This window comes from Carettochelys insculpta, chromosome 5 (genome assembly GCF_033958435.1).
Source record: "Carettochelys insculpta isolate YL-2023 chromosome 5, ASM3395843v1, whole genome shotgun sequence".
Classification (NCBI taxonomy): Eukaryota; Metazoa; Chordata; order Testudines; family Carettochelyidae; genus Carettochelys; species Carettochelys insculpta.
In genome coordinates this window covers 34,203,926-34,227,914 of record NC_134141.1, presented here as the reverse complement: position 1 = coordinate 34,227,914, position 23,989 = coordinate 34,203,926, and the positions used below count along the sequence as shown (strand labels likewise).

Below are 23,989 nucleotides of genomic sequence, written 5' to 3'. Positions count from 1 at the left end.
CACACTGGGCCAAAACTTGGAAATGGCAATACAAATGGCTATTTTGAAGATTACTAATGAGGCACGGAATTGAATATTCAGCACCTCATTAGCATTAGGACGCTTCCAGCCAGCACACTTCGAAAACAAAGTGCCGCTTTCAAACACTCGCGGCTCGGCATGGCTACACGGGGGTCCTTTTCAATCTCCATATTTGAAATCCTCGTGTAGCTGCGCCGAACCGTGAGTGTTAGCAAGTGGCGCTTTCGAAGCGCCATGGACGTAAGCATCCTAATGCTAATGAGCCACTGAATATTCAATTCAGCGCCTCCTTAGTAATCTTCGAAATGGCCATTTGCTTGGCCATTTCAAAGTTTTGGCCAAGTGTGGCAACAGCCTAAGAGTTATCATCATTTTAAAGTTAACATTATAGCTCAGCAGTTGTAGTACTTTCATGGAATAAGATAATGTCCCCAGCATAAACCGCACGAGCTCCTTGCAAGTACCCAATTGGCTTCTGATAATAGTGTTTTTATATTCACCAAACCCTGCCTTCTGTGAATTAGTCTCTCAAATGATCTACCCTTTACTTCTCATTACAGTTCCCTGCTAATGATTGACAAGCAGAAGACAAGCAGGCAGGGAGGTAGTTGGCTAAGTGGATTATTTCCAGGTTACTGGTTTGAATATATCAGTGGTTAATAGTACTTGACTATTACTTTTGTGCTTGTTCAGTGTATACAAATCACTTCAGTGATCCAGTGCCTTTTTTGTTTCAAAAAAAAAAAAAAAAAAGAAGAAAAGGAGTCAGTACCTCCTATACCCAATCAATCCCATTGGTGGGGCTGGCAAGGTGCTGATGCTTAGTACCGGCGAGTACCAGCACAAAAGCGGACTTCAGTGATCATATTCAAATATTGAGAAGGCAAAAACTGACAAATACTAAAATTGTCTCAGGAGATAATGGACTGCAGACCTGCTCTATGGCCTAGAGATACATGATTCTTCCACAACAGGGTTAACGTACTCTGGCAGGTCAGTGAATGTTGAACTTCTGTCACAAATGCAGCGGGTAATTGTATGATTGCAGTTTCTCAAGGTGCCAATCCAGCAGTGTTCATTTAGAGCCAGATCGTATACTTTTACTTGCATTGAATAGTCCTTCGCTTCAGAGCACCCTAATGAATTCAGTGGGATCACTTGCAGAATAAGAGTCTCAGAAGCCCTTACAGTAAGATGAAAATGATGGGAGAGAGGGTCTCAGTCTCAGTCTGTGAAATGGAAGATGCCCATTTTGATATGTACTCTCTGTGGAAACTCTCTCCAGCCATCACCCCATTCACAGAAAGCAACCTCTTGGCTTTTGGTGGTGCCACTTCTTCCTTGATATAAACTGTAACACATAGGCTACGTCTACACTAGCCAAAAACTTCGAAATGGCCATGCAAATGGCCATTTCAAAGTTTAGTAATGAAGCACTGAAATACATATTCAGCACCTCATTAGCATGCGGACAGCCGCGGCACTTTGAAATTGACACGGCTCATCCAGATGGGGCTCCTTTTTGAAAGGACCCTGGCTACTTTGAAGTGTTCTTATTCCTATCTGCTCATAGGAATAAGGGGACTTCGAAGTAGGCGGGGTCCTTTTGAAAAGGAGCCCCATCTGGACGAGCCGCATCAATTTCGAAGTGCCGCAGCCGCCCGCATGCTAATGAGGCACTGAATATGTATTTCAGCTCTTCATTAGTAAACTTCGAAATGGCCATTTGCATGGCCATTTCGAACTTTTTTGCTAGTGTAGACACGGCCATACAGTAATTGTCTAGGGGTTCCCGATTTTTTTTAAAAGAAAGTCATAGTCAGCATTTCACAGTATTGAGTTTGTTAACCAAATTTGCACTGAAGGCAGTTTCAAGGAATACAGTGAGCTATCATAAGTGAGAAAACAAAATCTTTCCCACACATTTACATACTTTTGCGAGACAAGGGAAGCTTTACACAATTTTCTGATGTCAGGGTTTCTGTGGTTATTTTAACAAACATTTAATGGAATGAAAATAAAATGTTGCCTAACTTGTACAAGTGATAACCAAATTCTTACATCGCCTGAACCAGTGAGAACAGTTAATATTTAAACTGCAAGATGATTTAGAGTAGTTAGGTGTAAAACTGGTAATTTCTATAATAAAATAAATTGATTCTGGAACATTAATTAGTTAGAAGGCTCTGAGAAATTTATCAGTCCAATCAGTTAGCTTCTTGAAGTGAAATGACACAGATGGTTCAAGTTGAACCTCTCTAATCTGGAACTCTCTTGTCTGGCAGCAGCCGTAATCTGGCACGATTTTAGTTAGGTATGAGAACAACAAGAAGTCCTGTGGCACCTTATAGACTAACGGATATTTTGGACCATAAGCTTTCATGGGCAAAGACCCACTTTGTCAGATGCATGAGTGGGGGAGAGGGCTTCAGAGGGGTATTTAAAGAGTGGGGTCCCAGTAAAAGGGAGGACCGGAGCTGACAAGGTCTATTCAGTCAAGGTGGAAACGGCCCATTATCAGTAGTACGTTATCAAAAGAGGAAAAAACAAGTCAGATCAGATGGGGGGAATGGCCCATTGTCAGAGTTAGTTACGTGACCACTTGTCATGAGTGTGGCCGAGTTTCCCTGTGGTCCCATAAAGTTTGTTTCCAGACACCAGTCCTAGCTCTGTGTTCTGTGCTGTTATTTAGCTGTAATTTACCCCTAAATGTTTTCAAAGAGCCCAATGAGCAATAGAAATGTTGGTAATGCTGCTAAACAATATTGACCTCCTGTGGTCTGGCAAATTCTCTCATTCTGAGGGTGCCAAATTAGAGAGATTCAACCTGTAGCAGGTAAAAGCCTAGCAAAATTCGGAAAAAATGATATACAGTAGTCTTTAAAAGCAGAGTGTTGAAGGAATGGACATTTGTTTTTCTTGATTGCATTTTAGTTAGTCATTTCCTTGGTATCTTTTGCTTTTTGTTGGCATTTTTCTCTCTCTCAAGCCTTCCTGCCCTCTGCATTTCTTCTGTCTCTAAGCTTTTTTCTCAATTATGCTTACCATGATAATCTGAGATGTCAGATTTGCTCCTGAAAGGTAGCAGCTCCATTCAGAAAACTAATTGAACTGGTTCAAAAACTGCGCTACTATTTGCCAGCTACCATGGCACTGTAACACTGAAGAGTGACATTTGGGGATGCATTGGTGCTTAGCCTTTATCACAGTGTGTGCAGTCACAGTATTGGCTCTTGGACTTCTCAAAACACTCACCTACCATCTGTACATATGACCAAATAGAGAAAAGTTAGTTCTTGGATGGTGTCAGATCTGCCCATTCTCTGTGTTTTACCACATGCCTCAAACCCCAGAGTAGCAAAGTTAGAAAGAAAGACCAAATGCTTCACTTTGTTTATGTTTTGTTATATGATTTTTTTTCACAAGAATTTACCTGAAAAACACAAAGGAGAGAAAACAAATCTTATGCAACAGCCACTACTTGCAAATGTATTTATATGCACGTGCACAGAACTCAGTTTAAAAAAATGGAATAAATGAATCAAAAGAATAAAATCAATATACCTATTTCACTGAGCACCTCCACCCAAAAGCAACAGGGATTCTTATAATACACTTTAGGCTCAAGGATGGTCCAACAATAGAAGCTGTTGACCTTTCATTCCAGCATCTGCACTTGAGACAGAATAGGATGAATCTCCTGCTCCTCACAATGTGACTATGTGTTTGTTAGTACAAGACAAAGAAACATCTGGGGGGGGGGACCTAGAAAAGTAAGATGAGGAGAAGCAAATAGACATTATGCATCTGCTCCAGGGAAATTGAGGAATTTGTGCCTGGAATTACTCTCTACGTATAGAAGTTGATAGGCCTGGCAGTGATAACGGAGTGAGCATGTGAAAGAGAGTGGGGTTGATTGGAGGGGAAGCATGTTGTGTGCATCTGAAACAGGATAGCTAGTGTGGGCATGGTGCATTATGTCAAGTTATTCTACTTAAATAATAATAATGGTGCAAAATGCAGTGGTGCACTTGTCTGCTATAAACAAGGTCCTTTAACCATTGAAGACACATTGAATAATTTTAGTCTCAGCAAGAGGTTATACATCTTCTTTAATTTGGCTGCCAGTGCTGTTCTCTGGGGTTTTTGGGTGGTGGTGGGTGCTTTTAATTTACTCTCAACTGATTTTTTTTTACCATCTGCAAAAAGGTAATTGTATCAGTCAGGGAGCTAAGTTGGCGATCCCACAGTTATGATCTTGATTCTTGCAAAGGTTTTATGTACACATGCTTAACTTTATGCATTTTGACTGCAATGGAATTACTCACATGCATAAAATTAAGCATGTTTATAAACGTTTGCGCAGTTTCAAATCTTGGCAGAATTTTGAGTTCACTCCTTACTTTAGTTCTCACAAAAGAAGATCCCTGCCCTTAAATTTTGCTTCATTAGCCTAAAACAATAAGGCTACGTCTACACGTGAAGCTTACATCGAAGTAGCCTATTTCGATGTGGTGACATCGAAATAGGCTATTTCGATGAATAGCGTCTACACGTCCTCCAGGGCCGGCAACGTCGATGTTCAACTTCGACGTTGCGCAGCCCAACATCGAAATAGGCGCAGCGAGGGAACGTCTACACGCCCAAGTAGCCCACATCGAAATAGGGATGCCAGGCACAGCTGCACACAGGGTCACAGGGAGGACTAGCGCTTCCGGGGCAACAGCTAGCCGCTCCCTTAAAGGGCCCCTCCCAGACACACTCAGCCTGCACAGCACGCGGTCTGAGGAGCCATAGGCACACAGACCCCGGGCGCCGCAGTCATGGACCCCCAGCAGCAGCAGCAGCAGCAGCAGCAGCTAGAGGTCCACCCAGCCCTCCCGGCAGGAGCAGGGCTTGCCCTGACCCATGCCATGTGGGAGGCAGCTGAGCACCTCCTTGCCCCAGGGGAGGAGATGCCCCCAGGGCAGCAAGGCTCAACCCCTACCCCTGCAGCACCCCGCCCCACCCCCCGCCTCACACGCCGGCGGCTGTGGAGCTACCCCACCAGCACCGACTGGTGGGAGCGGCTGGTGCTTGGGGAGTGGGACGACAACCACTGGCTCAGGAACTTCAGGATGACCCGGCAGACATTCCTGGAGCTGTGCCAGTGGCTCACCCCCGCACTCAGGCACCAGGACACTGCCATGCAGCGTGCCCTCACAGTGCAGAAACGGGTCGGCATCGCTGTCTGGAAGCTGGCCACTCTGGACAGCTACCGATCCGTGGGCCAGCAGTTTGGTGTCGGCAAGGCCACCGTCGGGGCTGTCTTCATGGAGGTAAGCGAACCCACGGGGGGAGGGCAGGGCAGGGGAGGGGAGGCCAGGGCAGGGGGGCCAGAGCAGGGCAGGGCAGGGCAGGGCCATGCACACCCTGCTCACCCCTCATTGGTGCTGTCCCATGTGCTTTCTCTGCAGGTTGTGCGTGCCATCAATGCCATGCTCCTGCACAGGCTCGTGAGGCTGGGGGACTCAGATGCCACCATTGCCGCCTTTGCCACCCTGGGCTTCCCCAACTGCTTCGGGGCTCTGGATGGGACTCACATCCCCATCCGCGCCCCGCATCACAGTGGAGGACGATACCTCAATCGAAAGGGCTACCATTCTGTCGTCCTCCAGGCCTTGGTGGACAGCCGGGGACGTTTCCAGGACATTTACGTGGGCTGGCCTGGCAGCACCCACGACGCCCGGGTTTTCCGGAACTCGGGACTGTGCTGGAGGCGGGGACCTACATCCCCCAGCGGGAGATCCCTCTGGGGGACACCACCATGCCCTTCTGCGTCATCGCAGATGCGGCCTACCCCCTCCGGCCGTGGCTCATGCACCCCTACACGGGCCATCTCTCCGCTAGCCAGGAGCGCTTCAACCAGCACCTGAACCACGCACGCCAGGTGGTGGAGCGCTCATTTGGCCACCTGAAGGGACGCTGGAGATGTCTCCTGACCCGCCTGGATGCGGGCCCCAACAACATCCCCCAGATTGTGGGTGCCTGCTGCGCCCTGCACAATTTGGTCGAGAGCAAGGGGGAGACCTTTTTCCAGGGCTGGGCTGCGGAGGCCGCCAGGGCACACGTCCAGCCACCTGCTGCCCCCAGTCGGCAGGTGGACCCCGAGGGGACCCGGGTCCGGGAGGCCTTGCGGGCCCACTTCGATGAACAGGCCATGGGGTGAACTCTGCCCAGGCCCCCTACTGCCCTCCCCTTCGTCCCCCACACCATGGAGCACCCCACCGCCCCCCCCCCCTTGTCCTGGACAAATGACAGCACGCACTTGTGGCTGAACGTAAATTTTTTTTTTTCTTTCCGAACTTTTTTTTTTTTTGGATGTAAATAAATATGTGAACCACAAACAGAAAACTATGTACAAACGTTCAACAAAAGCAATATGTACAAAAATAAAACAATACAAAGAAACAACTGTCTGACATAATAAAAAGAAAACCAGGGAGGATAAAGGGGAGAACTATGTAGATGGGGGGGACGGGGCAAACGGGGGGCCGAAAAAAACAGGGTCCAACTATATACAAGGGGGGGGGCCACGTCCCGGGCCCCTCGCCCCTATAGCCCGGCACTGGGCGTGGCCGGCCGGGAGCCCCGCCACGCTCGCAGCCTGGTCCGTGGCTGGGTGGGAGCGGGCTGGACTGGAAGGTATGGTGGCCGGCGAGTGTCAGGTGGCTCCAGGGGTCCCTCGGCGCTCTGGCCCTTGCCGGTGGGTGGCGGGGCGACGGCGGACAGGCCGGCGACGGGCGGAGCAGCTGGTGGTGGGGCTGCAGGAGCAGGCAGGGTGGGCGATGTTTCGGCCGGCGCGGCATGGGGGGCCAGGTAGTCCACCAGGCGGTTAAATGTGTCCATGTAGGGCCCCCATGCCTCCTGGCGCCAGGCCAGCGCCCGCTCCTGCAGCTGGAGGTGCTGCTCCGCGACCTTCAGCTGCTGACGGTGGATGGCCAGCAGCTGGGGGTCCGTCGCCGTCGGCGGTTGGAGGCGTGGGGTCTGCCGTCTAGCCCGCCGTGGGGCCAGTCGGTCCTCGGCCGAGGGGCTGCCCTGGAGCGATGGTCCCGGAGGGCTCTCCGGGACGACTGACGCCTCGCCGGCGCTCTCTTCCGGTCCTTCTGATGGTGCAGGTGCAGGACACAGGAGAGGAGGCGGGGAAGAAGAATGGAGACAGGCGTTAGTGTGGGCCCCGAGCCGTGGCCTTTGTCCCCCCAGCCCTGTGCTGCAGGTTCCCCATCCCCGTCCCCGGGAGATGCTGCTGTGATGGATGGGGTTCAGGGGTCCCCCTGTCCTGCACCCCGTCCCCTGGTGGGAGCGACTCTCACTTCACCCCGCAGGGTCTGAGAGCAGGAGAGGTTTCTTAGGCCACAGATGCCCAGTTTCTGCCAGGAGTGACAGCACCAGCTGTCGGAAGAGACAGTCCTTCCAACCCGTCGTGGGGAGAAGACCCCAAGGGGTGCCCCTCGGGGATGCAGCTTTCCCCCTCCTCAGGCTGGCTGCCTTCCAGCTCTCCCTTCCTCTAGCCTCTACCTGTGGGCCCCGCCCTCGCCCCCCAAGTCCAAGCCAGCTCGGCTCCTCCCTCCTGTTTGTTCAGGGCAGAGGTGTCACCTGCCAGCTGTAGCCCCAGGATCCTCCTTTGCCCCTGGGAGCTATTCGGCTCTTGTTGCTCATATGTAGCCTGAGTCTCCCTTTGGCACTCCCCCCACTCCATCACATGCTGCTTCTGCGGGGTGTCCCACCCCCTCCTCCCGGGGGCCCCTCGAGGTTCCGCTCCCCCCTGACCCGGGGATGGGGCATGGCACTGTCATGCGGGGTGGGGGGGGCAGGGGCTGATGCAGTGCTGTGAGGGCCATGGCCCTGGTGTCCTTGGGGCCATGGCCATGTGAGCATGTGGGGGGCCCTGCACACATATCTCTTACCCCCGCCCCTCAAGACCAGGGGTGTCCACCAGAGGGGGGTACCTACCTGTCGGTCCGCTCCCACGGTCCGGAGATCCCCGGGGGGCGGAGGCCCTGCTGCTGCTGCTCCGGGATGGCAGGAGGAGGATCTGCAGGCTGGATTCTGCGGAGGAGGAGCCCTCCTCCTCCTCCTCCTCCTCCTGCCGCAATGTCCCGGGGGTGGCCTCCGGGGGGGGCCCCCGGGGTGCGGGGCTTGCCTCCGGGGCGGACTCCGTCTGCAGGGCCTGCTGGGGCTCGTCAGCCGAGGTGTCAAGGGTGGCCGGAGGGGAGGAGGTGTGCCGGGAGCCCAGGATGTGCCTGAGCTCCCTGTAAAAGGGGCAAGTGACGGGGGCGGCCCCAGATCGGCTGGCCGCATCCCGGGCCTGGGAGTAACCCTGCCGCAGCTCCTTGACCTTGCTCCTGACGTGGTCAGGAGTGCGGGCAGGGTGACCCCGGGCAGCCAGGCCGTCGGCCAGCCGAGCGAACGCATCCGCGTTCCGCCTCTTGCTACCCATTACCTGGAGCACCTCCTCCTCGCTCCAGAGCCTCAGCAGGTCCCACAGCTCGGCCTCCGTCCAGGAGGGGCCCCGCTGCTGCTTCCCAGACTGGCTGCCCCTCTGGCTGGGCTGTGAGCCCTGGCTCCCCTTGGGGGGGGTCCCCTGGGGGGGCTGCCGGGCAGCCATCGCACCTGGCTGGGTCGCTGAGGGAGGTGCAGGCTGGCCGCATGTGCAGGCTGCAGCCTGCACGTTCCCTCAGCTTCCTGCAGAGGCAGGGAGGGGGAGGAGACCTTTAAGGGGCCGCTCCACGCGGCCACCAGTGAGCTGAGGGGCTGGAGAGAGCATCTCTCAACCCCCCAGCTGATGGCCGCCATGGAGGACCCGGCAATTTCGACGTTGCGGGACGCGGATCATCTACACGGTCCCTACTTCGACGTTCAACGTCGAAGTAGGGCGCTATTCCGATCCCCTCATGAGGTTAGTGACTTCGACGTCTCGTCGCCTAACGTTGAAGTTAACTTCGAAATAGCGCCCGACGCGTGTAGCCGCGACGGGCGCTATTTCAAAGTTAGTGCCGCTACTCCGAAGTAGCGTGCACGTGTAGACACAGCTTAAGAGGAATTTCCTTTTTCTTTCAGGTAGGAAGATGGTTTTAGTTGTAAGATGTAGAAAAATATAGTGTTTTTTTTTGTTTTGTTTAATTTTAATTGGCTATAACCAGCTTTTCCTACCAAAGGGCAGAATTGTGCATCAGCTGCAAAAATAGGTTAAAAGTGCAAATTGGTTCATTGTAGAATGTGGCATTCTAAGGAAACGTGGACATAGCTGTAATTTCTGAAAAGTGGTATGAGAATAATCAGTGGGCTCTAGGCTCTGTTTACTATAAAGTATAAACTGTAAGGAAGACTGTGGAGTTGGAGAAGTAATGGCTGAGTACTCTGTCTGGGAGTGAAGCTGAAGTGAAAAGTGCTGCTTCTCTGTCTGGCTTCCCATGCGTTGTCTCCCACCCTCTGATTGCTGTGACAGATGAGGGTCTGGGAGAAGGAGACAAGTTGATTTTTATCCCCGTCTGGCCCCTACTCTGAGAAGCCTCCCAACCATTCTGTTGCAGAAGATGAATTTCATTCACTTGGATTTGTTAATTGGACATGTACTTTTCCAGCTGATCTTTGGGAAAGGGAATGTATCTTTTTTCCTTCTTCTTCCAAGAAGTGGGGGTCTAAAAGGGAGAATAACATTCTTTATACTGAGTGGGTTTCTAGCTTCATTTTTCCTCCCTCAGTTCAGCAAATGCCATCATTTCCATCTTAAGTTTTCTCTCTCCTCTTTAACAGGGAGTGGTGGTATCAATGAATAATCTTCTTGCTATAGTGAGACCCAGCAGATCCCACCCAGCTAGGTCCAATTTCGGAGAGTTGCCTAAGACCAGCCGCAGGAAGCAGTGCTCTAATCATCAGGTTTCATCAGCAAATCTGAGAGGCTACATCTACACGTGCACGCTACATCGAAATAGCTTATTTTGATGTAGTGACATTGAAATAGTCTATTTCGATGAATAACGTCTACATGTCCTCCAGGGCTGGCAACGTCGACGTTCAACTTCGACGTTGGGCAGCACCTCATCGAAATAGGCGCTGTGAGGGAACGTCTACACGCCAAAGTAGCACACATCGAAATAAGGGCGTCAGGAACAGCTGCAGACAGGGTCACAGGGCGGACTCAACAGCAAGCCGCTCCCTTAAAGGGCCCCTCCCAGATGCACTTGCACTATACAACACAAGATCCACAGAACCGACAACTGGTTGCAGACCCTGTGCATGCAGCATGGATCCCCAGCTGCAGCAGCAGCAGCCAGAAGCCCTGGGCTAAGGGCTGCTGCCCACGGTGACCATAGAGCCCCTCAGGGGCTGGAGAGAGAGCGTCTCTCAACCCCTCAGCTGATGGCCGCCATGGCGGACCCCGCTATTTCGATGTTGCGGGACGCAGATCGTCTACATGTGCCCTACTTGGACGTTCAACTTCGAAGTAGGGCGCTATTCCCATCCCCTCATGGGGTTAGCGACTTCGATGTCTCGCCGCCTAACATCAATTTCAACTTAGAAATAGCGCCCAACACGTGTAGCCGTGACGGGCGCTATTTCGAAGTTGGCGCCGCAACTTCGAAGTAGCGTGCACATGTAGATGCGGCCAGAATGTGGCAATACTGATCTTGTACTTCAAGACTGTCTCCAGAGGAAGACATATCAACCCATGTTGACTCTTTTGTGTTGCATGCTTTCTATGGAGAGAAAATTTCCAGATGGAGTGACTATAAAGAGGAGTGTATATAGATACAAGTCTTGAATTTTAAGAATCTAAACATACTGCTGGTATGCTTGTCAGAACAGTGATAGTGAATATAGGGAAGGCCGAGACATCTTGTGATATCAACCAAATACACTGGAACAGTGATAAAGGGTAACTTCTGCTATCCAGAGATAAATTCATCAGTACTATCAATGATTGGCATTTGGAACAATTAGTTATGGGGAAAAGTAGAGAAGAAGCTACATTTGATGCATTTCTGAGAATTACATAGGAATCAATACCAGGAAGTACTATAAATTTACTAAGAAAATAAATAATGGGAAATCCATTATAATTAGCTCTGGGACATCTATACAGGAGAATTAATCCAAGGTCTAGTGCTATGAGACTGAACTTTGAGAAGGGGGATCTTAACAGCCAAAAGTGTGATTTAAATTAGTAAGAAGCAGCTTAAAGAAAAAGATTAGAAAGTTCAAATCCATAGACTCTGCATGGGTGATCTTTTGTCTGTCTGTAGAAACATACCTATGCATGAATGTGTATGTATTCGCTTCAAGTTGGTTTCTATAGCTGATTTTTAGCAACCAACTTGAAGCAAATACACAAATTCATGCCTATAATATGGCTTCTTGGAAAGTGGTATATTTATGCACAGAATTATTCGGTGAGAGTGTAACAAGACTGAATCTAAAATCAGCTATCAGAGGGGTAGCTATGCTAGTCTGTATCCTCAAAGACAACAAGAAGTCCTGTGGCACTTACAGACCAACAGATTTTTTGGAGCACAAGACCCACATCATCAGCTAGACAAACAGTAAATCTGGCTTACGTCTTTCTCCATCAGTTGTAAAGGAAGCCATGATATTTTCAAACACAGAATCAATGAAGTTAGCCAAGTTGACTCTCTTGTGCAAAAGAGAATAAGAAAAGATTTTTAAACGTCTTAACGTTTATTATGCTTGCTTACTTTCTGCTTCCCTCGCTAGAGACCTCAGTCCCCCTTTAGAAAAGTAACGCTTTAGTCACTTTTTTCAAAAACTGTTTTTGTTATTGAGTTAGGAGCCAAAAACCACATTGTTGGTATCGTTCCATTATACTTTGTACAGAAATCAGAAGTGTTGCACTTTGTGCAGGTATAAGATATTCACTCTGTATTTTGGATTTTTATGGATCTGCCACCCAATTAACACCTTATTTAGCCACACAACTGCTGTGACTTTGTCCTCTGGCCTCTGCTATGTAAAACCATTAATCTCTGTGTTAGTTTTAATTTAAAAGACCACATTTGCAGAAATAAAGTATATTAGAATAATGCTCTATATGTAATGTTATATGACCCTTTATATTCATTAGAATTTAGTTGCGCAGTGGAAGCAACTATTTCATTATCTGATCCCTTTGTAGCACTTAAAAAAAGTTGACATTACATTGATTATTACATTTTATTTAAATGTAACTAGCATTTTGTGTTTTGCAAAATGATTACATAATAGCTTACCAAACAATGATATGCAAAGAGAAAGTACGGTATATACAGTGCAAATAACTACAATAAAACCTTCAGCTCAAAAGTATTTTAGGGATCTTCAGAACCCTAGTTGCTACAAACAGGAATACAACATTGAAAAGGACTTTGATCAGCATTATTATTAGTAATTGGTTTTCAAGTGCTTCTTGTTACTTATAGGCTGTGTCTACACTGGAACAAAATTTCAAAATGGCCATGCACATGGCCACTTTGAAGATTACTAATGAGGTGCTGAAATGCATATTCAGCTCCTCATTAGCATGCCACCAGCTGCAGCTCTTTGAAATTGCTGCATTTTGCTGCTGCATGGCTCATCCAGATGGGCTCCTTTCAAAAGGACCCCACCAACTTCAAAATAGGAGTTGATAAGAATAAGAGGATTTCAAAGTTGGCGGGGTCCTTTCAAGAAGGAGCCCCATCTGGACAAGCTGTGCGGCAGCAAAACACAGCAATTTCAAAGAGCCGTGGCTGGCGGCATGCTAATGAGGCACTGAATATGCATTTCAGTGCCTCATTAGTAATCTTCAAAAGGGCCATTTGCATTTAATGGCCATTGCATGGCCATTTCCAAGTTTTGTTCCAGTGTAGACATAGCCATAAAGAACAAGACCATATGTCTCAATAAGGCTGTGTCTACACTAGCCAAAAACTTTGAAATGGCCGTGCAAATTGATGCAGCTCATCCAGACGGGGCTCCTTTTCGGAAGGACCCTGGCTACTTTGAAGTCCCCTTATTCCTATCTGCTCATAGGAATAAGGGAACTTTGAAGTTGCCGGGGTCCTTTTGAAAAGGAGCCCCATCTGGATGAGCCGCGCGGAGGCGAGCCACATCAATTTCGAAGTGCTGCAGCTGCCCGCATGCTAATGAGGCGCTGAATATGTATTTCAGCACTTCATCAGTAAACTTCGAAATGGCCATTTGCATGGCCATTTCGAAGTTTTTGGCTAGTGTAGACGTAGCCTATAAGTTTATTCAAGCAGCAGTAGCTTCTCTATGGTAAAATCATTCACATCACCTAGTTCCTCTGTACTCAAACACTCTTTCTTATCATTTGTTGAAGAAGTTAAAGAAGGCAAAGCTTCAACCAAATGAAAGAATGAAAATATTTTCTGATTAACCAGTAGTATCTCTAGAAATACTAATGAAACATAAAGTCCAACAATTTAAGCTGAGCCCTGAAAATTTTTTTTTCCTGTTGGTTTTGGTAACATAGGTCAGGCCTGTTAAAAACATACATTTGGAAGAAGAAAAAAAATTCAGATCCCATTTGTGACATCACATTACTTTTGTAACTAGTTTCTGATCTTTTGGCAATAAGAAAGTAACACTGAAGGGCTGTGGCCACACTTGGCCAAAACTTCGAAGTGGCCATGCAAATGGCCATTTTGAAGATTACTGATGAAGTGCTGAATTGAATATTCAGTGCCTCATTAGCATTAGGACGCTTCCGGCCGCGGCACTTCGAAAGCACGCGGCTTGGCGCACTACACGGGGTTCCTTTTCTAAAGGACCCTGCTCCTTTTGAAATCCCCTTATTCCTCTCAGCGGAGGGGAATACGGGGATTTCAAAAGGAGCGGGATCCTTTCGAAAAGGACCCCCATGTAGCCGCGCTGAGCCACGCGCTTTCGAAAGCGGCACTTTCGAAGTGCCGTGGCCGGAAGCGTTCTAATGTTAATGAGGCGCTGAATATTCAATTCAGCGCCTCATTAGTAATCTTCAAAATGGCCATTTCAAAGTTTTGGCCAAGTGTGGCCATAGCCAAGGGATGATATAAAGAAAGAATAAGATTCAACGCGGTAGAGTCAAAACAGAAAGATGTATGATAACTTGAGCTTCTGGGACTGGGAAGTGGTGGGGAACTTCCAAGTCCAGATTCCATTCCGCACAGAAAAGTGAGTTGGGAGGGCTAGGCACAACAGTGACAATGTTCTCCATAAATCTGGCAGATGATTCTCCTCAGGTTTTGACAATAATGAGGATGGACCATTGGGCATTGGCGAACTAGTGGTGGTTCTGTGTCTGGGAGAGGCACATATTGTCTTCATGGTGCTCACAAAGTTCCGAGGAGAGTTAAGCCTGGCTCCAGGGGAAGCTGTGGCCAAGGGAGTTGTAGGTGTCCCATGTGGCCATAGAGTGGAAGGCCAGCCAGCAGGAGGGCTTGTGTTCCAGGCAAAGCATGTGAATTCCCAGGTTTTTGAGATTGTCTCCTCCTTACATCCTTTGTGTTTAGGGATTTCTGTGACTGAAGAGTGCAGAAAAAGTCACATGACAAAAAGTTAATGGTGTTTCCTATGTGGGCTCTGTATATTTGGGAAATAGTTGCATCATGTATTGGTAACAAGGAATTTGATTTTTGTTCTAATGCAATTTATAATGACATTTTTATGTATCGGTTTCTTCCAAAACTTTTGATAACCCCCAGAACTCTTGTATTCTATGATCTAGAATTATTTTTCCTGGAATTCAGTTTTATGATGTAGATTACCTACCAGATCTTTAAGAAGCAATGTGCTGCTTTAAGTCTGTACTTGTATAGTTTTCCCTTTGTATTTTCTTGTATGGAATCAGCTTATATAAACTAAACCAACCATGCCTTCAAATTTTGGCTAGTAGGTTATACGTATTTAAGGGAGACCTTGATAGGGATAGAGGAAAGGAGAATTGATTAATCACTCACACTACATTAAAAGCTCTTATAATTATAAAGAAATGTGATGGGGATTAGGGGCAAAAGAGGCCGTCACTGTGGGCCCTTTGGTTTTCCTTCAGTTTGTTAGATCGTTTAATCTACCACTCACAGAAATCTACATTAGTTTGGGAGAGTTACTTCATACTTCTTATCCTACTAAAATATTAAGTTGCCCAAGATAGGACCTGTGGCGAGGATGAGTAAAATGATTTGAAAGTGTTGGCCCATCTGGTATTATTAAATCAGAGAAAGTTTGACAGAAGAAGCAGCAAGTGAGGAAACAAGCCCTTCTCAAGGCCAAACTCATAACTGCCTTTGGAAAAGGAGAGCAAGATAGAAATGTTCTAAGGCAGTGGTTCCCAATTGGGGGTTCTTGAGGAAATTGCAGGAGGTCCATGGAAAAAAAAAGACAAATAACAATGATCATAGAAAATAGAATTGGCTTTGATGGGGGTCCACAAGTGATTTGGGGGACGATAGGCTCCCATCATCATCAACAACCATGGGCCTCGCACCCATTGGTGTCGGATGCCTCCCTCACTATTTCCTTCCATCTTTCCCTGTCCGGTGTGGAGTGGCTTAGTTTCTGTAGACCAGCTCCTCAGCAATCTACTATGTAATCTACCCATTCTTTGTGGAGTCTGCCTCTCCTATTCAAAACCGTCCATTAGGCTGAATACCAGGGTCTTGACTTTTCATTCATTGTTCATTCTGCAGAAATACCCAAATAGCCATAACTTCCGTTGTATAACCTTCTGCAGTAGGTTCTCTTTTGGCTGTCCTGCACTAGTGAAAAGGTTGGGGAGCACTGTTCTACAGGCTCTTCAGTGACGCAGCTGTGGGGGTACATATTGATGGAAGAAGTCCCAGTAGCTAAGCAGGAAGTGTCTCCTGTGTTAAATAGGCAGGACTGGCTGATGGCAGCCTGGATACCAATGACAACAGAGATGAAAGTAATTTGGGATGGATGTTTGCTCCCTTCCTCCTCCATGCATAAATACATGTCAGCATTCTTATGTCTAGTAGCAGCAGTGAAATGACAAGGGTAATCAGATGTCTTGTTTTAGATAAAGTTTTATCCCTTGCTGCTGGCAGTGTCAGGAAGAAATTCTGCCATATTAGGTTGTTGAATATTTTGGTTCCTTTTGGATTGGGATACATCTTCCTCCGAAGTATGCAGCATTGGTTGCTCTAAGTGACAGGACCTATTCTGATATGGCAATTTCTGTGTTCCAATATCATTAACTTGTGTACCTGCATTATTACTAATGCCACATAGGAGGCAAATTGTGGGGTTTTATTCAGATTATGATACTGCTCTCTCTGTGTGTATGTGTATCTATCTATCTATCTATCTCTCAATCACTGACTGACTGTTTTGGAAAGGCTTTAAGAAGAAGTTTTTGTTTTCTACCTTTCCTGTATTTAAGTTTTCTCTGCATGCTTAAACTTAACTTGCATTGCTGCTTTAGGAATGTAGCAAAGAATAGTAATAGTCACTTTTATGAATGGGTATTTATAATGTATATACTTCAGAGTACATTCTTCTCTTCATGGCTTATGTGCGTACATCTATAGAAGAATGCACTTAGTTAATTTTTTCTGTAGATGCAATATGTCTGTAACTAAAAATGTTCGTGTCTACACCCTGAATATTTGCTTGCAGGGCATTGTCATTCTTCTTCAGTTTTGGATGATCAGCCATCCTCTTAGGTCTCCTCTAAAAATAATATTAAGCATTTCACTTCTGGGTTTTTCCCCTTTTCAGGTTACTACTCCGATGATCTCTCATTAATATTAGTTTTCTCATAGGCTATGTCTATATTACAGTGATCTTTGGAAAGAAGTTCTTCCAGAAGATCTCTTCCAAAAAACTTCTTTTGAAAGAGTGCATCCACACATAAAAAGCAGATCAAAAATACTGATCTATTCTTTTGATAGAGCATGTCCACACAGTCCCTGCTCTTTCGAAAGAACTGGCTGGGTTTCGAAAAATCCAGCACCATAAGGACAGCTCTTTCAAAAAAAAAAAAAAAAAAAAGGACCACCAGGGTGTCCACACATGTTTTTTCTAAAAGAATCTGTCGGAAAAAGGTGCTCTTCCTCATCTGGGAGAAGAAGAGGGCCACTGGAAAGAGTGCTGCATTCTTTTGATTTCAGATCGAAAGAGCACATTTTGTGTGTAGACACTCCCAGGGGTCTTTCAGAAAAGGCCTGGTGTTTTTGAAAGAACTTGCTAATGTAGACACAGCCATACAGTACAAGCTATATGTATGTAACCGCTTAGTTGTCACAATGTATGTTTCTACAAAAATGCCTTTATGTGGAAAGGCAGGGAAATGACTTTATAATGAAATTAATACTTTGTTCCTTAAAGAAGCCTTATAAGGGCTGTGAGATAACTTCAAAACAAATTATTAAAACATTTCTTTGATTTCTTTGTAGATTCGGGACAATCAGGAAGTCCAAGCCACAATGATCCTGCCAAGAATCCACCAGGTAAATATGAGTTCCAGGATATGTGCAATGTAACATTGTTTGAGAACAAAGATAGTACTGTTAATAGTTAAAAGAGTGCATAATTGGTCAGCAACCTATTTTGCACTGCTAAGTACATATAATCAGGACATGCTGTGATTATATTAGCTCCTTTGAAGTGGCAAATTCCTTGATTGTAGTTTCATCAAGATTCATTTAATCATAGGCATTTTTCTTTCTGTTCCTGCTTCTTAAAAATTAATCAGTGGGGGATGGGTAGATGGCAAGAAAGCAAGATCCTGAATCATAGTACTCTGATAAAGGCCTCAAAAGTCTGACATTGTTATATCAGGGCAGTAAAAATATTGTTCCCTCTTTAAAGTTTGTGACCAGCACTACAAGAATGTTTGTTCCTGCAGTTTTATTTTGTGCATGCATTGTAAATGTGCATATATTTACTTTATATAGAAGGTTAACTCATAGGAGTTTTAAAAGCTCCATTGTTAGTAGTTGGGTTTCTTTTATGTGATTGCAGTGATTACACGTGAGTAGTACTTAAAAGTAAGGGAATCGAAAGAGAATCAACACTAGTGTTTGCCTTCAGAGTTGTTTGGGCCAAACACTTATTATTTTGATGTAATTATTCTAGGGCAGAGAACAAGTAATATCAGTCATCCTCCCTGTAGGATTTTTCCCTGTGGGTCATGTGAGACACCCCTGCAACAGAATTATTACTGTAGCCTCTCATTCTGGGACTTAGCAAAGATGTCTTTCTGGAAGGCAATCAGATTTAATGATGGTTCTTTTTTTTCTGATAAGTGAGTGATACCAACATCAATCTGATTAAGGTCTAGCTGCATGGTATTGGAATATTGCATGTACATAATATTTTCTGGATGCAGAGGAGGAGCAACAACTGACACTGGAAATTCTGAAATGGTTTAGTATTAGATGTTGACTAAAACTGTTCTTGCAGTATGTCTGTGGTGTGTGATGATGTAACTGAGAGATATGCTTGTTATATAATGTTTTAAAAAACCAAACTGGTTGTATAACATAGAAAGCAAAACTAAATGCAGGATAATCTGTAAATAATAACTTTAAAATTTTCAAGGCAGTGTGAGGTGGGCTTTTTTGTTTTTTTTATGTTTGTAGGTTTTGTTTTTGTATGGACACAAGCTTCTAGCTGAGGACCATTTTGGTTTACATTAAAGGTTTAAACCACTTTTGTTGAGGGACATTGATACTGTTTTCATCCAAGCTATGTGAGAATTAGGATTTGTTTTCTTATTTCAAAATATAATGCATGGTACATATTATTCAGTGCTTTAAAAGGTAAAAGCAAGAACAACAAAAAATCTTAAATTCCAACGGCATGGAATGTTCTTCTAAGACCTTTATTTTATTTTCTTTGAATAAAGTTGGAGTTTTGCAAAACTCAAATTGTTGAGTCTTAGAACAATCTTTTAGTTAGTGTCTAGTAAAGGTTATGTTTTGATAATCTAATTGTAATCTAATTTAATCTAAGATCCTGAGGGAATCCAAATGTTTTTGTAACCTTCCTTTGCCATTTTAATATGTTTCTTGCATATGTGTATAATAATTAGTAATTGATAATAAATGCAATGTTACGGTTGAGAAATCAACCAATACCTTAGTCAGAAAGTACAGAGTTAAAGACATATTACTGACTTTATCTCTTCCTACTTATGTAGTCATGAAAGTATGGTCTCTTTATATCATGGCATTATTTGTCATCAAACACAACTTATGTCAAAGTGGAGTTTGTTTCACAACCTTACGTGGACCTATGTACAGTTGCATACTGTGGTTTGATACAGACTTGAATACATGCTGAAAAATAAGAATTATGTTTTCAAAGAAAAAGCAAACATTTGTGAGTGACAATTATAGACACAGTGGTCACATGAGAAAATAAAGGTGTTATCTCAAGGCAAACTGATCTGTATGATCAAATACAAATGTATATGTTATGATTGAAAGCTCTTTGGGGGACAGATTCATTTTATTGTATTGCGCAGTGCCTTGCATAATGGAACCTTTATCTCTGGTAGTGGTCTGTTATTTCTATCCTAACAAAATAATAATAATAGACAGTCAGTTTAGTAACAAGTGTAGAAAGAGCATTGTAACTAGTCTTTCTAGTTTTAATACTGAGAAGTGCCCAGAAAAGTTCTCTTTTACAAGGTGACTATGAAGGTGAGTTTGAAACACCAGAGGACTTGTTTCCTGGCCAAGGGCAGACACTGCATTGGACAGACAATCTATACGCTTTGGCTATGTGTACACTAGAAGCATCTGTCTGCAGAAGTTGCTGTCAGAAGAGATGTTCCAACAAAACTGTCAACAGATCCTTTGTACACATAAAAGCGTATCGATCTTTTGATCTTCTCTGTCGACAAAAGGGCCCCCGGAGCATCTACAGAGCTTTTTTTGTCAACAGTTTCTGTCAACAAAATGCATTTTGTATGCAGATGCTCTGTATGTTTTGTCTACAAATACTCAGTTTTGTCTGCAAAACTCTCTAGTGTAGACCCACCCTCCCAGTTTGTAAGAACTGTAGTGTGGGTTCAGAACCATGGGTGCAATCACATAAGAAATAACTGGGCAATCATAAGAGACAATTTTCTGCAAGAGTAGCATCTCCCTTATAGATCTTTCCCAGCCTTGGCTACTGTTTTCTTACTTTCCTCTGCATTTTATTCTGCATACTTCACACACCCAGCCTCTATTTACCCTGCTGTGTCACCCCACCATCATGTAATAATAGTTTTTAAGAACAAAAATGAATGCCTGTTTACTCCTAGGGACCAATCAGTAAGACTTCTCACCGCACTGAACACTGTACCTGTTAGAAGAGTTTGCTGGTTTAGCAGGTCCTAAGAAGTACATTACTATAAATAGCAGTATTATTTGAAAACTAATTGGAGGAGGAATTAAAATGAGAGCCTTTGATAGCTGGAAGTTTGTTTTTAGGTAAAACAGCTGGCTTCCAATATTTTTTGATGTCAGAGTCATTTGTTTTTTATTTTTATCTTTTTTTAAGTTCTCCTCCTTTTTCTTTCCTTACCTATGTTCAGGCTTTCATTTATCTCAAAGGTCAAATGGGTCTCAAAAGTGACAGCTTTTCATTACCTAACAAGGGAATTTGGTTAGTTGGTAACAAAATATTAGAAGTCAGAGAGGTTGTTTAAAGTGCCCCTTAACAGATACGGACCTAGCTGAGACTGACTTTTGGAAATCGTTGTTTTGGACCAGGACTTTAAGTTAGTAAAGACGAGCACATAAGCTTTGTTCTGCTATTCCTTAATGTTATTTTCTTAAAATGAAATATGATTTTTTTTCTATTCCTGCTCTTTCCCCAATTACATATGCTTTCTCCAGTGATTCTTTTTTGACCAATAATGTTATTTTCATGCATTTCCATCATACCAGTTTTCTTAATCTCTTCCTTTTCTGTGGGTTTCCTCTCACCAGTTTTGTTAGTCCACCCATCTTTCTTTCATCCACTGGAAGTCCACTAGGACCCCAAAGTCCTGTGCTCAGTTTTCTGCATTACCCGGTACCACACAAAGATCCATATCTGCACATAGGCTACATTATATCATGTGACAGTATATAATGATACTGAGAAAGGATATGTATATGAAAAAGAGGTGAAGCTATGGTAATCTTTCAGCCAAGAGCAAATGGAAGAAGGAAAATAGGTAATTCAGCATTACTACATTGTTTGTGACGAGCCAGTTTTTGAATGTAATATTTCTTTTTTGTTTTAAATTCACTGTACTTATCTCAGTTATAACTGGTGTCCATAATCCAGCACTAAATGTCCATGGCCTGCCAAGTTATGCAGTCTTCAGGAAGTCATGAATGCTGTTACTATAGAAGGCCATCCTAGCCGGAAGAAAGGCTGATCTGGTTTGGAAAGAAAAATAACAAGTAAACCTGCTGCTTCCCAAAGTTCAGCAATATGGATGGGGATTTAGGTGATTGTAGGGAGGCGTGCTCCTGTAAGTGAACAAGCTGTTCACATTTGGAAGTCTCACAGTTGGAAACTTACAACAGGCCACTGATGAGAATAAACCTGCTGCATACTTACTAACACTCTAATTGCACGTGCAGAGGGGATGGCTAAAGAACTAGGGGATGGGTTTATTTCCTTTCCTGTATAAATGTTAGTGTATCACTTACCCTTGCTTTGTTTGAAAAAGGGGTACCTGTGTATATTATGGATCCATTTTTAAACAAAAGTATGTTATTGTTATGGGGGATTGAGCACCACATCTGACCAGTGCTGAGGAATAATCATCCAGTCATCAGTGACCCCTAAATTCCATCTCAGCAGCAGCAAGAGGAGGCAGCCTGGCTATGAAATATAGAAGTTCAGGGAGGGAAGAGGACAAGCACCTCAGACTGCCGTACAGTCAATCTGGTAGGGCAGAATCAAGTGCCCTTGAACATCTGCTCCTGAGAGCCACAGCTGTCCACTGGCAGGTAGAGAAAGGTGTTTCAGGGAAATCTGTGGCTGGTTGCATTGTGAAGCTGCCAGCTGGAGATTTGATCTCATCAGTCTCTCTTGCTCTAGGGCCATGGTTGGCATCACTAGTGCTTGCTGCCAGGAGGGGAGAAGAAATGAAGGCTATGTGTTGCCTCACCTGACTCCTTTGCTCTGACTATGGAGGAGGGTTGGGCAGGCATGATCTGGGTGTCATCTGCCTGTTAGTGATACATGAACCCACAGCATTGCATGAGTTCTCCCATATACTAGCTTAACAATAGGGGGTGGGAGGGGAGGGAGTAAAGGGGACAGTTGCCCTGGGACTCAGCAGTTCAAAAGAGCCTAGGACTCTGCAGCTAGTTGGCACCCCAGGCCCTTAAATCACTGCCAGATCCCTGCATGTCATGCTCTAGGTGTTGCTGAGTCTGGCTGCTACCAGCCCAAAGCCTTCCACCTCAGGCCCTGCCTCTTTAGGAGTGCAGCATTGGGCCACCTTGCCCAGGCACTTGGCAATTCTGTCAGCCCCCTGCCCCATCCATACAATACTGTACAGTGTAATGAGGAGAGGTTGAGAACTGTGAGATTTTTCAGAAGAATGACTGCTGTCCCATTGCCATTAACTCTCAAATATGTTTCATTGGCACCATGTAGTCACTGGTGTCAAAGGCCACAGAGCATATGAGCGCAGAGGTCTGATTTCTGTTCAAGGCCAGGAGAAAGTTGACGATCAGTGCCAGAAAGCCCATTCCTGTATCATGTGCTGGTCCGATGCCCAGCTATGAAAGAGCTTCGATGCCACTACTTTCTTATGGGTTTTGCCAAGTAAAAGGTGGTTGGAAACTGAGTGGTAGCTGGCAAGACTCTTGGTATTAAGAATGGGTTTTTCTAGGTTTGGCTAGACTACTGCGTTCTTTAGCATGTCTGGTAATTTGCCTTCCTAAACAAGCAGGGAGGGCAACACCACTTGCCAAACAAAAGATTATTAAGTGCACTTGCTGGAATTCTTTAAAATGTATTCCTAAAAATACACTGAATGTTTTGATAGTATAATACAGTGCTAAGATTGTGTAGCCTGTGGTGGGAGTGGTATGTAGCTTTTGTAGCAGGAGTCTACGGTTGTCCTCCTTTAAGTTTTACATTTCAGTGTTTTTCATGTGGTACATTGTAAAAGCACCAAACTTGTTCTTTAGAAGTCCCTTTGAGTCTAGTTTTAAAGGTCACTTCTCTGCAGGGATAATTTAGCAATATCCAAAGATTCAGATGAACTCCACCCAAGTCAGAGACTCTCTTGCTCTCCAAATAATAATTTGAATACTATTATAATATATAGAGCTGCTAAAACCCCTTGCCAGCCACTCTTTCTTTCTCTTTGTTGAATTCCTAACCTAAGCCAGCCTCAGGTAAACGAGCCAGGCCTTAAGTTGTAGTGTCTATTTCAATCCACACAGAGACATGAAAAAGAGAAGGTGTGAGCTGAAGAGAGAGGCCATGATCCTCCATTAAGTTCATATGTGAGACATGTACAAATTGCCAAGGGAAGTAAAAGAGCTGGAAATGCCCAGAACAGTTAATAAAAATGTTGACATAAGGACAAACCCTAACAACTCCGGTATTTAACTGCAGAATCCAGGCTCCCTAGCTCTGTATGGAGACATTTCGAGCATTTCCCCATTCTTACAGCCTGCTAGATGACATAAATTTTTACTCTCTTTGGTTGGTAATGGCTGTTGGCTAGCAGCACTGATTTATTTATTGATTAGTATCAGCATTGCTGATTGCTTATTATAAGTCTAATTATTGCTCAGGCCTGCAGAGCTTTCTCATCGGAGTTTTAAGAAAAGTTAAACCAAACCAACTAATTAATAATTAGCAATATTAATATAGCAAAATGGCTAAATGTTCCATTCTTTGCTCCTCAAGTTCCTGCAATATGGAAATAAAGTCAAATGTAGGGTGGTAACTAAGTTTTGAGGACCCAAGAGAG

At 45.0% G+C, this 23,989-nt stretch overlaps 1 protein-coding gene across 6 annotated transcripts in view; it reads left to right on the top strand.

Annotated features, from left to right (window-relative positions):
- Window positions 1-23,989, top strand: part of NFIB (nuclear factor I B) — a 252,079-nt gene that overhangs the window by 138,190 nt on the left and 89,900 nt on the right. For all 6 annotated transcript variants that reach the window (XM_074994909.1, XM_074994907.1, XM_074994905.1 and 3 more), the window contains exon 3: window positions 17,454-17,507. In XM_074994909.1, the coding sequence (XP_074851010.1) occupies window positions 17,454-17,507 (54 nt within the window). The remainder of the gene's footprint in view (window positions 1-17,453; window positions 17,508-23,989) is intronic.